The sequence below is a fragment of the Halichoerus grypus genome, chromosome 1 (assembly GCF_964656455.1).
Source record: "Halichoerus grypus chromosome 1, mHalGry1.hap1.1, whole genome shotgun sequence".
Taxonomy (NCBI): domain Eukaryota; kingdom Metazoa; phylum Chordata; class Mammalia; order Carnivora; family Phocidae; genus Halichoerus; species Halichoerus grypus.
In genome coordinates, this window is record NC_135712.1 from 83,424,972 (window position 1) to 83,440,591 (window position 15,620).

A 15,620-nucleotide genomic window follows, 5' to 3' on the forward strand; every position below is an offset into this window, starting at 1 on the left:
GGATAACAAATGCTATTTCAGTCCAGACCCAATTTCACCAAATAATTTCACTCAAGAGCTGTAAGGACCCTTGAAACCTAAGGAATGCAGAGCTGCTCTGAATCCAGCTCCTTTTTATACTCACTCTCTTTCATCTGATTCCCACTGATGAAATAAATACATTTTAAAAAGAATTCAATGATATAAAGAAAACCTAATATATTTCCCCCTTACTTCAAATTATAGCAACAAAAATAATATATAATCACTTGTGTATGTCTTCAGGGCTATATATAACAATCATCATATTGCTTCTAGTATTACAAATATATGTACCTCCTTCATATATTCCAGCTCAAATATTTCCTGGAAAAAAGGATTCACATTTCACAATTTCATTTCCATTTCTGAACTATCAAGCAGTTTTAACATAAGATCTGTCTCTGCACTGCAGCTGTTGTCCAGGGAAAAATGCAGTGTGCCCATTAAATGATCTAATTATTTTAAATAGAAATTCCCTTAAAAAAAAAAAAAGACAAACTGAAAATTGAAAGAGCCTCCTACCAGTGGTTTTCAGTTACCCTGAAAAGAAATGAGACTATGATTTTGATTTTAATACTCAGAAGAAAGGAATGAAAAACGAAAACAAAACCAGGCAAACAGAGCACCAGGAACTGCAAGTGGGCCAACAAACCCATGGCCCTTTCACACCTCTAAATCATTGCTTGGGAGTCTAAATACATATCTCCCTGATTGACCACACTATCTTGTGCAATTAATCAGACCAAAGGAACAGGGTTTCCTTAGAACCCGAATTTTCCAGTGACTAGGACTGTTACCTTGATTTTAGGAAAAAGACGATTGTTTTAAATTCTCCAAACTGTGATTATTTCCTTTAGTTGTGACCACAACTTTTGTGGGAAGAACAAACCTAAAGCTTCCTTAAGATTTCGCTAGAGCATATTAAGTGGCTCATGAATGACACCCCCGTGCATGCCAGGCTGATCACTCACTGCACCGGCAATCCACCAACGAGGGAGAACGTCTCTCCCTTAGTCTGGCTCCTTCCAAACTGCTGAAGTGGGATTTCATCTTCTTTCTTCTGGAGATCTCATGGTGCACACTGCTTCTGTGTTACTTCAAGTTCCCTTTCCAGAAGTACAACCAGACATAACACAAACTCAAAAAGTGACAACGCTCAACTACCTCAGAAGGCAGAGGTGTTTGGCACCTCAAAAAGCAAGTTGGGGAAAGAAATTTGATCAGCTTTACGTGTGTGAGGGACAAGAATACTATCAAAGGAAAAGGAAGAAAGTCTTTCACCTGTTTGTATGAAAAGAAGCTGAAAGCAAAGCATTTAAAAAAAAATCACCTACAGTCACCATCAGCCCTAAACAAAACTACTGCCCACTTTTTCTCAGAGCTGCGGCTGTGGCTAGCCCTGGAAAGTGCTCTGAAGCAAAGTGCACGCCCATCCTGGGTGGCCTGGCATCCTCAAGGCCTCCCACTGATATCTGGAGCCCTCTCCCAAAAGCTCTTCTGGCCTCAAAAGAAATGTCTGAGAAGTCCGCCTTCCCAGGGGCCCACTTCTGCTCACCCTCCAGTGCCCCTTTCCAGCCCTGGCTCAGGTGGAATTGGGCTTCCAAACCCATCCCAGTGGAATTCTCAGATGGCTAGCCTGATAATCTTTAAAGGCTCCTTCAGAGCTGGGGCTCTGACTTTTATCTCCCCTCCCAACCTTCTTCCCTTTTTGTAGGCTCTCCCCATTCCTTTTCCCTCCCGCCCCACCCCCCCTCCTTAATTTGAAGATCATTGACACGATAGGCTGTAATGAGTCCTTCAGAAACTGTTATGATCTACAGTGACAATCTCTGCACCTAATTCACAGATTATTGACAAGCACCGTGGGCTCAGTGGTGTCAAGTTGTACTTGTGGTGTCAACACCCTTCAGCAACCCACATAGCAGCTGGGCCCTGGATTAGGACCCAGATTCTGCCAGAGCTTATCTGCCCGTTGAGTGGTAGAGAGATGAGTATCTGTCTATATCTCAGCTCCCTCAAGCCGGGCTGGGCTTTCTCCCTGGCGCCTTGTCTGTCTCAGGGTTGGGTCAAGGGAACGATAAAGGCTCTTCAAAGCTTAAAAACAAAGCAAAAGAGGACATTTAATAAATGAGGGCTCATCCTTGAATCTTCGTCTTAATAATTAATCAGTCATCAATCATCTTCTCCACCCCCAAATAGTTACCAAACTCCAAGCCACATACCTCGACTTTCATAGTGAGGCTTGGGTTCATCAGGAAGGGCTTGAGGTATGGAGGGGAGAGGGGAGAGGGAACTTGGCACAGACTCAGTGGGCCCAAGCTAGCATGGCCCATCCTCCAGGATTGCCCTCTGAATGGGGCAAGATTGACTACTTGTAAAGCAGGGCGCTCAGCCAAGAGGCACATTTGGACGCTGAGACAAGAGACCCCAAATGCCCGCTCCACCCCTAAAGGGCTCTTTGCTGCTGCAGAAAAACACGGCCCGTTGCCAGCCCGGGTGGTTTTGCCTGCTTCTAAGGAGTCAGTCACTCGCTGCCCCCTCCCCAGTCCCCAAAGATGGAAGGGCTGCCTTCCCGCTGGCCGCCCGTGGGGCGTGGGATTCCGGCAGGGGCTGAGGCCGCCTGAAACCACAGAAATGACACTGCGCTGGGAAAGCTGGGTGGCATTCCCAGGCCTAGGCCACCCACTTCTTTAGTTCTCTTTCATAAACTAGGGGTTGCGCTTTCTCCCTGGGCCTGGGAAGTTGGGGACACACAGCCCGCCTGCAGCCAGGTGCCGCTCCGCCCCCACCCCCCAGGTTGGGACCCCCGGTGGCGGAACGGGGTCGACATCTCCGGGGCACTGGTATTGCAAATTCGACATCACTTCCGAATAGCAGGCATGTATCCCCTTTCGCGGGTCGCCTCCAAGATTCTGCTGGCTTTGGCCTCCCCACGCCACCGGCAGCCTTGGACCGCGGCTGTCACGCACCGTTTGTTGGCGCTGGTTCCAAAACTGGCCCGGACTTAATACTTCGGTAACGGGGACTCGGTTTTTTTGTTTGTTTTGGGGTTTTTAAATTTTGTTTTGTTTTGCTTTTTGGTAAAGCAAAGGGTGGGGTTGCCAGTAGCAGGGAATCCCGCTTGCCCGTCGTTTCGATAGGATTCCGGGTAAAAACTGATCAAAGCCTTGATTCTTTTCCTGCCACGGTATCCAAAGTCATTTATTGAGAAACACAAGCCGAGATTCGATTCTGGAATCAGATGGAGAAGACATCTCTCATCGCACTGAACACCAATTCCCCTGAAAACAATCTCGGACCCGCTGATTTGGGCAGGTGGGAGGAATAAACGTAAGATCAACTTAAACTTGCGTAGCCACAGTTATTAAATATTTTAAAAAGTAATTCTGTTACGAAAATTAATCTGGTTTCCTTCGTAGGGAAATTTTTGAAGAGCAACCTCTTAACTTCTTAAGGTTTTTATCTACAAGTTAAAATTGTAAGGACATCCCTGAAGATCAAAATCATAAAACACCTTGTTGAGATCATGTGTTCATTTAACACTGGAATTGTTTCAATTTGATTTTAAACACCTAAACAAACCCATATTTTCCCATCATTTTACATTCAGAGGATCTGTCATTTTTATAGTTTATCTTTCTGAAAGAGTTCAAAGTGTACTTTTACCCTTACTTGCTCACGAAAGAAAAAGCCAAACTTCTTTCTTATGTAGACAGGTACTTTTGGAAGTGTAAAAATACTCCTCTTCTCCTAGGGGATAATTTGGATTCCTGGTCATTGAAAATGCTGAATTTCAAAAGAAAATACTCTACCATTGGCACACCTTCCCTGAAATCCTACGGCTGAGATGCTGAGATAAAAGAAGAAAGGTGTCAGGCACCTGTTTCTTAAAAAATATCTGTAATTTAACCGCCATCCCGGAAAGGAAAAGTTTGATCAAGATTGGTTTGGGGGATGGGAAACATTCAAAGCAGAGACTGGCCTCTTAATTACACTCTGAAAATAAACAAAAAACGAGCAAGTTATTTCGTTTACTCAGGGACTCAGTTACAATTCTTGAAGGACCTCGGAGGGCATTCAAGATGCTGCTGACAACGTTAAAACAGCAAGCAGCAGCATCTTCTGTTTTATTTTATTTTATTTTTAACGTGGACAGAATGGGAGAAGTAATTTGCTTGGTTTTCCACTGCTACAGAAGAAAGTTCTCTCTCTCTCTCTCTTTTAATCATGCTTCTCTACCCGTTTTACTATCTCAGAATCTAAAAAGAGTCCCAAACCCAAAAGGGGGTAGGGGGTGGCTGGGATGTGAGGAGAAGGAATAGGTTAGTCTTTATTTTTTATTGAATTAAAATTGTATCATCTCCTTTTTATTTTTTATTGAATTAAATTATATTATCTTTCAAGGATATAAAAACTTGTTTCCTCGCCCCATCTCCTTTTTGGAGGGTAATAAAGAGTTTTATCTAACCCCAGAGCAAGGTTCTCGCGATTTCCAGGACTGGCGCTGTGCATCTCCTACTGTGTCCAACAGGGGGCGCTGGTCACGAACCTGCGCCGCGGCTCAGCGCCGCTTCACATCTGAGCCAGGTTCCAGCCCCGGAAGGCGAGAGCCGCTCGCGGGGTCGAGTACAGAGCTTTAGTCTTCGTGGATAAAAAGAGATTAAAGGCTAAATTCTTTTTTTGGGTGTGTGTGTGTGGGGGGGAGGGTTATCAATTTTAACCAACTACGAAAATGTAGAGCTTTTTATCCTTTGATGTTCTTATAAAGAAACTCCTATTGGTTGAGGAATTACACGGTTTCTGAGCCAACACTGCAGCTACAGTGTGGGGGAAATTATTTAATTAAAAATATATTTTTCCATCTGTTCACATGATCTTTTTAGAAGTACTTAAAAAGCTGACACTGATCCCTTTGGCCTGTTAACCCTGCCCTAAGTTTCAAATACTTTAGCTATTTCGAAGGCCCTGCTATTAATTTGAAGGGGAAAAATAAGAGACCCAAATATTTAAATCCCCCCCTAAACATTTACTGTTCTGCATCCTCCCCCTTTTTTCCCTGAAACAGTGGCTTTTGTGTGATTGACATATTTCACAACTGCCGATGCTGCAAAGCCAGGTATAAATGACAAGAAGCGGCTCTAAAAAAAATCTGATGTTGGACTACATAACACCCATGTATAAGATGAAATCTAAATAATATTGTAATCCACCCACCCCCCACCCTAACTTAAAAAAAAAAAAAAAACCTTCACCTGTATTTAAATAGCGTGTCTTTAATTACAGCAGTTGGGGATGCATGAGGCTGAAATGAAATTAGCAGTCATTACCAGTCCTTTAACTCTGTGGTGCTTTTGATCAGCACTAAATTAGCTTTCCAGTCCTAACAAAGACTCTACAGCAAGCAGTGGGCTGTAAATAAGACAGCGCGACCTGCCCTCAACACCTTTTCTCTTGTCAATCATAGCTCTATCATTCAGCCCAAGATTAACCTTTATCTACCAAATTTAAAAAAAAAAAAAAGAACGAAAGAAAGAAGAAAAAGAAAAAAGAAAAAGGAGGCGGGAAGGAAAGCCCCCTGACCACCACATATCGCAATAACAGAGGTTCCTAAGAGGCCCCTTTAAATTGTATTCTAATGAGCTTGTGTCAGAATCTGCAATTTCCAAATCATCCCCCCCACCAGCCCCCAAGACCTCTTCAGTATATTAGAAGAGTCAGAATGCTGTTCAGGTAGGAAAGGAATCCCTTTCTCCGAATTACTAATTGGGCATGGGCCACCCTCCATAGGTCAATCTGCCAATAGCCTCTCCTCCTCTATTAGTCTAACAAAATTTTGGGAGAGGAGATGTTTGAGGAGAAAACATTGATAATTTTAAAGCATATACATAAGTTTCTAGGATGAAAACAATCAATTTACTCCACTAACAGTCTCTAGTTTCTAAGCCTGCAGAGAAAAACCACCAACAGCAACAACAAAAACCCAGCTGCTTTTCCCAGTACTGAATTAAGAAAGTAAAACATTGGTTCAGATTGCCATTAGAGGGCGCCAGAGAGCAAGTCCCATCACCTCTCGCATAACTTCCCACAGAAGCCCTCCTAGCTTCCAGCTCCGCCATGCTCTGTGATTCCTTCTCTCAGGTAATATTTCCTGCTTATCCTGTCCTCTTGTATCTCTAGCCCCCTCAGTGTCAATCTCTATAAAGAATGAGGTATTGCCATGTCCCTTTCCTTCTCTTTTTTCACACCCCCCCCCCCGCCCCAACTACCACCAAAATAGTAAGACGCCAGATGAAATAGTAGCAACCCCTTAATGATATGTACCTTTGGGCTCAAATCACTCTTTCCATTCTATGTAACCCTGGTCTAGAGAAGGATTTTTTTGTAGGGATGAGCTGCTAGAATTTGACATTTTTAAGATGGAAGCCTGAAATGTTCATTTCTGCATTTCTCTCTGGGGGCTCACGGATTTCTTCATTTTCAAAGAAAAAGGAACACATACACCCTTGCAAGGCAACTGATTATGTTCAGCACTAAAACTGTTCAGAAGAGAATAAAATAATGTCTTCATTTCTGCATTTATTAAAGAAATCAAAATTAGCATTTAATTCCAAAAGTTAACGCTTTCAGACTTAAACCTGCCTGTGTTAAATGCCTGCCACACAGGGTGTATTACCAGATCTCTTAAAGGTCAAAAGAAAAAAAAAATAGAATGAGAGGGGAAGAAAGTGAGTTGGGGGGGTGGGCGGAGAGGAGTGAGCTAGCAGTGAATGTCAAAGTTGGGTTGCAAGCTACTTACATGTCCATGCCAGATCAGGGTGTTGTCTTGTAGCAGTTTGATTGGCAGGTAAAAAAGCGAAAGAACGTGAGGGCTTCCTGAGCCTCTTGTCAGCCCAAGCTTGATCACTTCTCACCGGACAGAACGAGTTGAAGGAGCTTGCAATTCCCCTCTCGTCCTCCATCCAAGGCACCGTGAATCCATTTCGGCTTTTCTTCCCCCCAGTCTCTCCATCAGCCTCCTGCCTTCACCCGCTTCGCCTTGCACCAGCCTCCAAGACCTAGCCTAGCTTTGCCACTGCAATCCCCTGCAACAAGAAAAATCGTTTATGGCTTAAAACCCCAAATGGCTGATTTTTTAAAAGAGAGAGAGAGAGAGAGAGGGAGAGGGAGAGAGAGAGGAGTGAGAGGGTGAGGGGGAGAGAGGGGGAGCGAGAAGAATGCACCCAGAGAACAACAAAAAAGTCAGTTATCCTAACACTGCTCTATCCCCCCACCGTACAGAAGAAGAATAAAAAAAAAAAGCTTTATGTTTTTTCAGTGGGTATTCAAAGATAATTTGATGCCATTGTTTCTGCTACAGATGGTTCTTTTAAATACAATAACACGGCTCTTTGTGCAGGCTACCCACAATAAAAATCGAAAGCGTTCCCCTGAATAACCATTTTGTTCTCTCTTGTATGGGGCCAACAAAAGATGCCGTGAGGTAATGGGTTCTGTTTATTGAAGCCATAGAATAGGGGTTTGATAAAGATTTTTTTAAAGCAGAAGACCTTGCAAGGTCGGGCTGATCTCTTCATATTTTTTTATTAAAATATTTGTCCAATAGATTATTCCTTGGTGCAGCTGCAGGTTTCCTCCTCAATTTTTAATCAGCCCAAACATCTGTCTCTTTGAGGAGGCTTTAAAAAAAATCTGCAATTGTATCAATGGTGCAGTAACCTTATCAAATCCTGAGTTTTTAGGCTCAGTGCAGGCAAAGGCAATGGAGTTTCAATTCCATTTGGGGTGGGGTGAGATGGGCTTGGGGGAGAGGAGACACAACAACCCCAGACGGAGCGACTGAAGAAAATGAGGCTTTCCTCCCACCCCCCTCCCCACGCCCCTGTTGACCATGCACAACTTGCATGAGTCAGACACAGATTACTGAGTACTTGAGGTATCTCTCCTGATCTCTGCAAGCTCCCACCCCTGCGTGCATGTTGGACGGGGGGCTAGGCATGTTTTCTTACCATGCTTGCCTTCTCCTCTGGCTAGATCTCCAACCCTGAAAACCTAGGATGGGAGCCCAGGGGGAGGAGTGGAACAAGCTAAAGGCTAGTCTCTAGCACCCAAAGGGTCCCATTCTTGGCTCTCTTTCATTCACTGTTAGCTAGCTTTGACTCATTGATTGCTATCCTGCCAGGGGACTGGTGGCCACAGCCCGCCTGTTACAGCGCCCCATCCCCTCAGGCTTGTTCTTACAGCCACCCTGCTTCCTCCCCGGTTCCATGCGGAGCCTCTGCCTCTCCTAGGCGGGCAAGCCCTGCCACCTAGACCTAGCTGAGGTCAGTATCAACTTTGAGAGAGCCTCAAACCCTTAGGCGATGAGGGCGCTGCAGGGGGAGATGGCTAGGTGTGTCTACCTTTCTATGGGAATTAACGTCAGGGCTCTCCAGGCCTCCAATAGCCCAGAGTGACAGTAATCCACTTTCACGACTTGTGCTCTGTGTGTTGTCACTTGTAGCAAGACAATAGTCTGGGAAAATGGCTTTAATCATAAAAACAAGTTTCATTGGGTTCTCTTTCTCTGCCCTTCGCCCCATTTAGTCTTCCTTTTCTTCCCACAAGCCAGTCAAAATAAAAGAAAGATAAACGCTCAAATGAATCCCTTGACAAAACGATCTTCGCTTCTACTTTCCCTCCTGGAAACAATAATGTCATTGGTTTACATCTGGTCTTGAAGTCATCTAATAAGGGATTCTTGGGGACTATTACTTAGACACCTGTTACAGCCTTCCCTATGAAACTTGAAAAACAAACGCAAAAGAAAGGGGGGCAGAAAATTAAACAAATTTTCACATGGTTGTTCCTCAATAATTCATTTTATATGTCAGGGCAAACACCTTAATATGAGTTTGAGAAGAATGAAAGGGCAATACCAAAAAAGTTATGCACACCCCAACACTCTCTAAATCAAGAAAAGTGTGTTTGTATAAGTAAGAGTCAGTGTGTTGGGGAGGGGAAATGAAGAGTGTAAATCAAGAGCCACCTTTAATAGAACAGGCTAAGGAGTGTGTACCTGTGACTTCTGGCACCGAATGAAAGGTAGGGAGCATTATGCAAAACTGAAAGTCAATAGTAGAAACACTTCTTCCAACTAAAGGAGTGGGAGAGGGCAAATGTAAATATTTAATCCAGTGTTCATAACTTTGCACTAAAAAAGTAATCCACTGAAATAACCTGGAATGATCTCTTCCTGTTTCCCTTGTCATAATTTTTTCTGAACATCAAAACTTATAAAAGATGCCCCAATCTGATATAAAGCTATGTTTCTTTTTTCTTTTCTTTTCTTTTTTTAATGAACTAAAAGAAGAATTGGAATTGCTGTCCTCTTTCCACTGAGGGAGGGGCTTGGGGCTGAATCTAAGTCTGTAAGACAGGAAGGCATCAGTGAGTAGCCTAAGGTGGCTAAAGGTGAGTAAACCTCACACATTTTATCAGTTAAATCCATTCAATCCCAGCCATAAGGAAGTTTAAAATCTCTCAAATGACCTCATTTTCTTGTGAAGGATCAGGAAGATCGTTTTGTAGGCAAGTCCCCTAAAGTTGTCTCAAATGCTGGAATGCAGTGACATTCTATCTGACATGGGGGAAGCCTCAGCCTTGAACTAAAAAAAAAAAAAAAAAAAAAAAAAAAGTGTAATGTGTTAAGGTGAAGGGCCAAAGGGACAAACTGCCTTGGTAGGTGAGGGAATCCAGAACGAGGCCTCTGCAAATGGAAAACTGCTTTTAAAATAAACTTTCTGTATCCAGAAACTAAGCTGACCGGTCAGCTCCTTTTCTCAGAGCACACACACACTACCAAAACGATTCTAAGTTGTGGAAACGGCTTTCTAACGAGGTTGGGGAGTCCGTGTGAACTGAGTTATGGGCGTTTATAGGTGGCTCTGAATCGGAAACTTCACTACTGAGACGTGCTTTGGGGCCAAAGCAGCGCTCTCCAATTCTACAAGCCCGAAGCTGTCCTGGGGAGATGTAGGGTTTTACCCCAGACTCCTAGACTGGGATGCCGGTGAGTGAGTGGCATTCAGCACGAACGACTCAGATTGAGGAAGGATGGAAGGGAGGGAGGGCGGGAGGAAGGAAAGATGGAAGAGAGAAAGGGAAAGGAAAGGTAGAAAGGGCATAAAAAGGAGGATTTATGCGAACTAATGGCAGAGAGGATTAGCAAGAGGGGCAACCGGGACCTGGTTTTAAACTGGCGAGTGCTGCTTGTAAGGAAACCCTGTACGCACGATCAGGGTCTAGATGTTCCAGCGACCCAATGGCCATACACATCACGACTTTCACAGAGATGGCATAGTGTCATGCGTTAGCCACCAGCTACCGTGCAAGCTACAGCTTCCTTCTCCCCAAGCAATCAATCATCCACTAACTGGCCGCTCTACCCTCTCGCACGTGGAAGTCAGTCGGACCGGGACGGCTCGCCCCCCCCCCGCCACCCCCGGACCCTCGGCCTGGCTCGGGCTCTGCGGTCTCGGCCTCCCGGCGCGGGCTCTCCCGGGCCCGGTGGCGCGGGGCGGGCGGCGGGCCAGCAGTTTCTCCCCTGCACTCGCCAGCGGGGCTCCATAGGAGCGGCCGCGCCAGGTCGGAGCGGGCGGCTGCTTCCCCCATCTGTGCAGGCTTATAACGGCGAGTGCTATTAAATATACCACGGGACTAGGAACGTGTTGCTCCTCTCAACTCGCCCACCTCGATGCCATTATTCACTTGCGCCGCCACTTGATGCACACTACAGAATGGGCAGCGCCTCCAGGCAGACGTCTCTGCCGGACACGACCCGGGGAAGGACGTGGTTTGATGCCAGCTCTGCAGATTCTAAGCTCTAACCCAAGAGAGCGAGCGCGCGTATCAAGGACTGGAAGCCTTATTTTTCAAAGCCTCTGGAATAAGCTTCTAGTCGGAGCCTCGCCCTTCTGTCCCCCCACCCCCACCCCCCATCGGTCCTTTCCGTGGTCAGGGAAACCCGAGGGGCACCTGGGGCTGAAGGGGAACGAAGGAGCCTTCTCAGACCCCGCGGACCTTCTCGGTTTTCTGGGCCCTGCGGGATGGGTCAGCCTTGACCTATTTCGCTCGCGTTGGTAAGCGGAGGCTCGGCCGGCGGGCCGCTGCGGGTTCCCCTGAGCCCGGGAGGAGCCGCGCCCCCATCGGCCCGCAGGCCCTCGCGCGCCGCCCCATTTCCCGCGCTCTCCGCCCAGTGTTTCAGCGCGGATCTGTTCCGGGCCCGCGAGGCCTGCATCGCCCGGCCCGGCCCGGAGAGGGAAGGTTAAGGCCCCTTCACCGACGGACGGGCGGCGCCGGCCGAGTGAGTGGAAGCCTGGGTCCTCGGGGCCGCCTGCAGGCCCGGGCTTTCCAGGCCGCCCTTCCCCACGGGCCTCGCGGGCCTCTGGGCCGCTCCGAGGCGCGGGCCGGCGGGTGGGCGGGCAAGGTCCCCCGGACGCGAGGCTCAAATGTCTAAGTGACGTTGGCAATCGCTGTTCCTCCGGGGGAGCGCACAGCGTGGCCAGTGTGGTTTGTTCTCTAGTGCGTCGCGTGTAGAAACGCGAGCTCCGGAGAGTCCTGGGAGCGTTGGGAGGCGTGCATCTCCCCGAGGCCTGGACATTGGTCACCTCGGGGCTCCGGGGACGGAAAGTCGGGAACCAAGCTCGCGCCAACCCGGCAGCGGCGCAGACGCGCCCTTTCGGAGGAGGGCGGCCCCCAGGCCCGCCAGCCCGACCTGGAAAACCCAGGTGGCAAAGGTGGGAGTGCGGGCTCCAAGGTGGCCTGCTTTCCTAGTGGCCAAATACTCAGCAGGGTCTTCCTTCCTCCCCGCGGGAAAACTTCTGAACTCTCAGGTTCCCTCAGCCTTTGTTTCATGCTAAGACAGACACTGGGGTCTAGAAAGAGGTGTGCTTTTATAACTAAGAGGAATGTTGGAGGAGCGAGTAGAAAGGCCTATGGGGCGCATTCATCAATAACGTCTTTTAAATTTGCTCGTTATAGGGGTGCTTGGCTCAATGGGAAGAGCGTGAGACTCTTGATCTTGGGGGTCATGGGTTCTAGCCCCACGTTGGGTGTCACGATTACTGAAAAAAAATGAATAACATTAAAAAAAAATTAAAAGTCTTGTTATATGTGAAATGAAGTTATACAAGCAATCACATATTTTGTGTTTATGTTAACAATATTAATTTTAAAATGTTAAATATTTAAAATATACCACGCATTTTGTGACCTTTTTTCCCCCCCAATTTCTTACTTTACCAATAATTCAGAGTTTCAATAAATGGAAATTTTTGTCTCTAGGCTCTCAGCCTCTGAGTAACAGGGTAATGGAGTAAGGGGAAGGGACCATGGGATCTTTGCTTTTGTCTCTCTGGCGTATCTTTACCAGTACCATACTCCTGAAATTGTTTCTTGCATCAACCTAAGATAAATTAACTTGCATTTTGGATAAAATAGTGTCATTTGCTGGACTTCAAGAATAACCTAAACTGGGGATATTTTCCAAATGTACACCTTATGCAATATTGTAACTATCAGTACACCTTTGGATTTGATAGGCTTATATTTGAACCAAAATTCACATAGTGTAGCCCCATAAGCACACTTGCAGACCCAGGGCAAAAGCTGCATGTATATAAAAGTTTGAAAAAGTATCCCAAAGTGTGGTGATTATTCTTTGTTCCTCTATTTCAGAGGCCCAAGAATAGGCAGTTGGTCTGGGTGGCCTATGGTACATTCTTAGAGTAAATATTGCGATGAATTTTGGGAGAAAAGGAGCATAGCACTTAGGGTTTTGACTGTGGAAGGGAGTTAATGATCCCAGGAAAATGATTTTGGGCAGAATTTCTATTTACACCTCCCCTTCCAAGCCCTTCTCCTATCATTCTCCCTTCACCCTTGAAGAAAAGAGCAACATTCTATTTGCTTGAGGGTAAAGAGAGGAAAGGAACTAACCGTTCGTGAGCATCTATTATTTATCAGATATTTTTCTCTTATCTAATTCTCATAATAATCCTATAAGATTGGAACTATTACCTCCTCCCCCCGCATTTTTTTTTTTTTTTTTAACAGAGTAAGGGAAGATCCAGCTGGGTTAAATATCTATGGTTACACAGCTGGGAAATAGTAGATCTGGGTTTCAAATCTAACTCTATAATTCTAAAACCCAGGCCAGTCTTTAGAATCTGGTGGACTGAGTCCAAATGGACTCCAGCAAGCATCATTGGGTTACTGACCGTTGTGGGTACAGTAGGAAATTGGTTGTGAATAGTGTGTGGTCTTGTCTTTTTCTTCTTTCCCTTCTCTGGATGGCAGCCTCTTAATTCTGGCTCTCCTTAGGATCTTTTGGCTATGAAGAGATTGATTTGAGGCAGGGGTTATAAAAGTCTAGGTCTTTTTCTGTGCCATACTCAAGTTGGACCAAGAGTGTAAACTCAATTTTCTGAAGCTACATCTCAGCCGGCATCAGGTTTAAGGCTACCCACAGGCTGGCTTGAGCAAGATAATGATTTCATGAGGACAGACTCATATAGGTCAAACTAAGTATCACTCTTAAAATCCCAGCCTCAGCAACCAAAAGGGTGGGAGGGAAATATAGTAATAACGGAACACATGACTGCTAATTAACCTTATTAACAACTGCAAACCAGGGAACATTTATATTTTTATTTTCTCAGAAAGGCAATTAAATTTTTTGCCTTCTAGTAACTACCTTTCCCCTCCAGATAATCACCTATATCAAAACCAGCCTTTAAAAGGTCAGTAGAAATTATTTTTAAGACATTCAAATATAAAAAAAGTATTGTTATTTTAATAGGCACTGTGGATAGTTTAATTTGTATCTTGTATTAAATTAAACATATGGTGAACAGGGTATAATAGATTTTCTGTAATTTAGCTGCCAATGTGGCAAGAGCAGCCAGTTACTCTCACCAGCAGACTTGTCAGTGGTTTGTTTACTAGCTTATTTGAATTAAAATAAAGCTTCGCTTCTGCTGACTGCACATCATTATCTATGAGACCATAATCCTGCTAGCAAATCCTATATCTTCCAGAACTGGCTCTTTTGTTTGGGATTACTGAGAGCTTAGCCCATAACAAAGAGGAATAAGGCATCCCTCTCATCCTCATAATTAAGTGTGGGGACTAATTTAGAAACAAACCCAGAAAGATGTACTATTTGGAGTTATATTTCTATACAGAAGGAGGAGAAACAGGATAGGCCAAACACCCGATTGTTAACAGAATGTTTAAACTATTAAGCAAGTGTACTACAGGAATCCAGCTTGTTAAAATTAAGAGCAATAGCAAATAAGGCATTGATGGCCTTTGCACGGGGCAGTAATTCTGTATGAAGGATCTGAAGGTATGTTTGGGAAGAGGAAGTATTAGGGTGTCAAGTAGGAAAAGATGTGCTGTATGCTATGTGAATGCCATTTATTTTGTTCTTCCATCATTCTAATAGACCACACAATTAATAGTTATTGTTACGAGCAGAGTTATTAAAAGGCTAAGTAAAAATAGCTAAAATAAAAATAACACTTTTTATGCACTAGAAAAATATAACTCATTAGAAATTGTTAACATTTACTTCCAAGGTGCATAAAATACAGCAAAAAGAAAAGAATGGATGATTTTTCTTTGCTCTTTCCATTTACACAAAATAAACTCACTTTCCATATGCTCAAAGCAAATCTTCATGACTTCTGGCAACCCAATTCTATCTATGTTTAAGGAGAGAATTTCACAACTAGGATGTATATAAAAACAGCTTTTACAATGCACAATCCATATATAAACTGATGCCTGTTTGTTAAAGAATAGGGAAAACACAAGGGTTGATTTATCAATGTCTTTAACATTAATTGTCACAGATGGGAATTCTGAGGACCTCTGTGAAACCAAACCAGACCCTGGTGAATTATAAAGCAGGTCCTTAGACTTTAAAAAAACATTTAGGCAAAGTGACAGTTCAGAACATCTGTTAGCCTTCTGTCTGAGTATAAACTAGATGTCATGGAGTGCACAGCTGTAGGCATTTTAGGCTTTTTTGCCAACATCTGTCACAGCAGTACAATAATATAGGTAATTATCAACACCTTATATAAACTGTTTGCTATTTTAATTTTTAGAAAGAGTAAAATTAGTGTTACAGTCCTTGGCAAAAATAATTGAGATGAATAGAATCATTTTTCTCTCAAAGATGAATAAACGATCTGATAATTCTTTGAAAACACACATTTTAAATATTTTCTGCAGCCAATATTGGCATTATACTAAGCAAAAATTCTAAGTGATTTTTCTTTTTAAGTAAAGGCAAAAGTACAAGTAAAATAAGAGGAAAGGTAGAAAGAGGCCAGTAATTTGCGATTCAGAGCAACCAAAGACGATGTTTTGTGATAAAAATATAGAGTTTATTAATACCCCACAATTGTGGCATTAACTGATTCCATATTCATAAAGATTAAAAATTCATTTTATAATGTCAGTACCGCAAAGTCTGTAGTAATGAATCATAAAAATTTGTCTTCCTCTTCTCTCCTTGCTCTTCTCAGTCCTAGAAATTTGCAGAGAAATAG

General features: G+C 44.3%; 1 protein-coding gene and 2 long non-coding RNA genes across 9 annotated transcripts in view; 2 read left to right on the forward strand and 1 right to left on the reverse strand.

Moving 5' to 3' along the window:
* The window catches only part of LOC144381347 (uncharacterized), a 785,460-nt gene that overhangs the window by 122,294 nt on the left and 647,546 nt on the right, over positions 1-15,620 (reverse strand). For all 3 annotated transcript variants that reach the window (XM_078068692.1, XM_078068696.1, XM_078068693.1), the window contains one exon: positions 6,818-7,103. In XM_078068692.1, the coding sequence (XP_077924818.1) occupies positions 6,818-6,980 (163 nt within the window). In that variant the 5' untranslated portion in view covers positions 6,981-7,103. The remainder of the gene's footprint in view (positions 1-6,817; positions 7,104-15,620) is intronic.
* LOC144381349 (uncharacterized) lies at positions 1,800-4,378 on the forward strand. The gene is made up of 3 exons (XR_013446363.1): positions 1,800-3,036; positions 3,219-3,336; positions 3,776-4,378. It is a non-coding gene; the product is annotated as an uncharacterized LOC144381349 (long non-coding RNA).
* Positions 6,064-15,620, forward strand: part of LOC118537669 (uncharacterized) — a 185,873-nt gene continuing 176,316 nt past the window's right edge. For all 5 annotated transcript variants that reach the window (XR_004918233.2, XR_013446361.1, XR_013446360.1 and 2 more), the window contains exon 1: positions 6,064-6,159. This is a non-coding gene — a long non-coding RNA (uncharacterized LOC118537669). The remainder of the gene's footprint in view (positions 6,160-15,620) is intronic.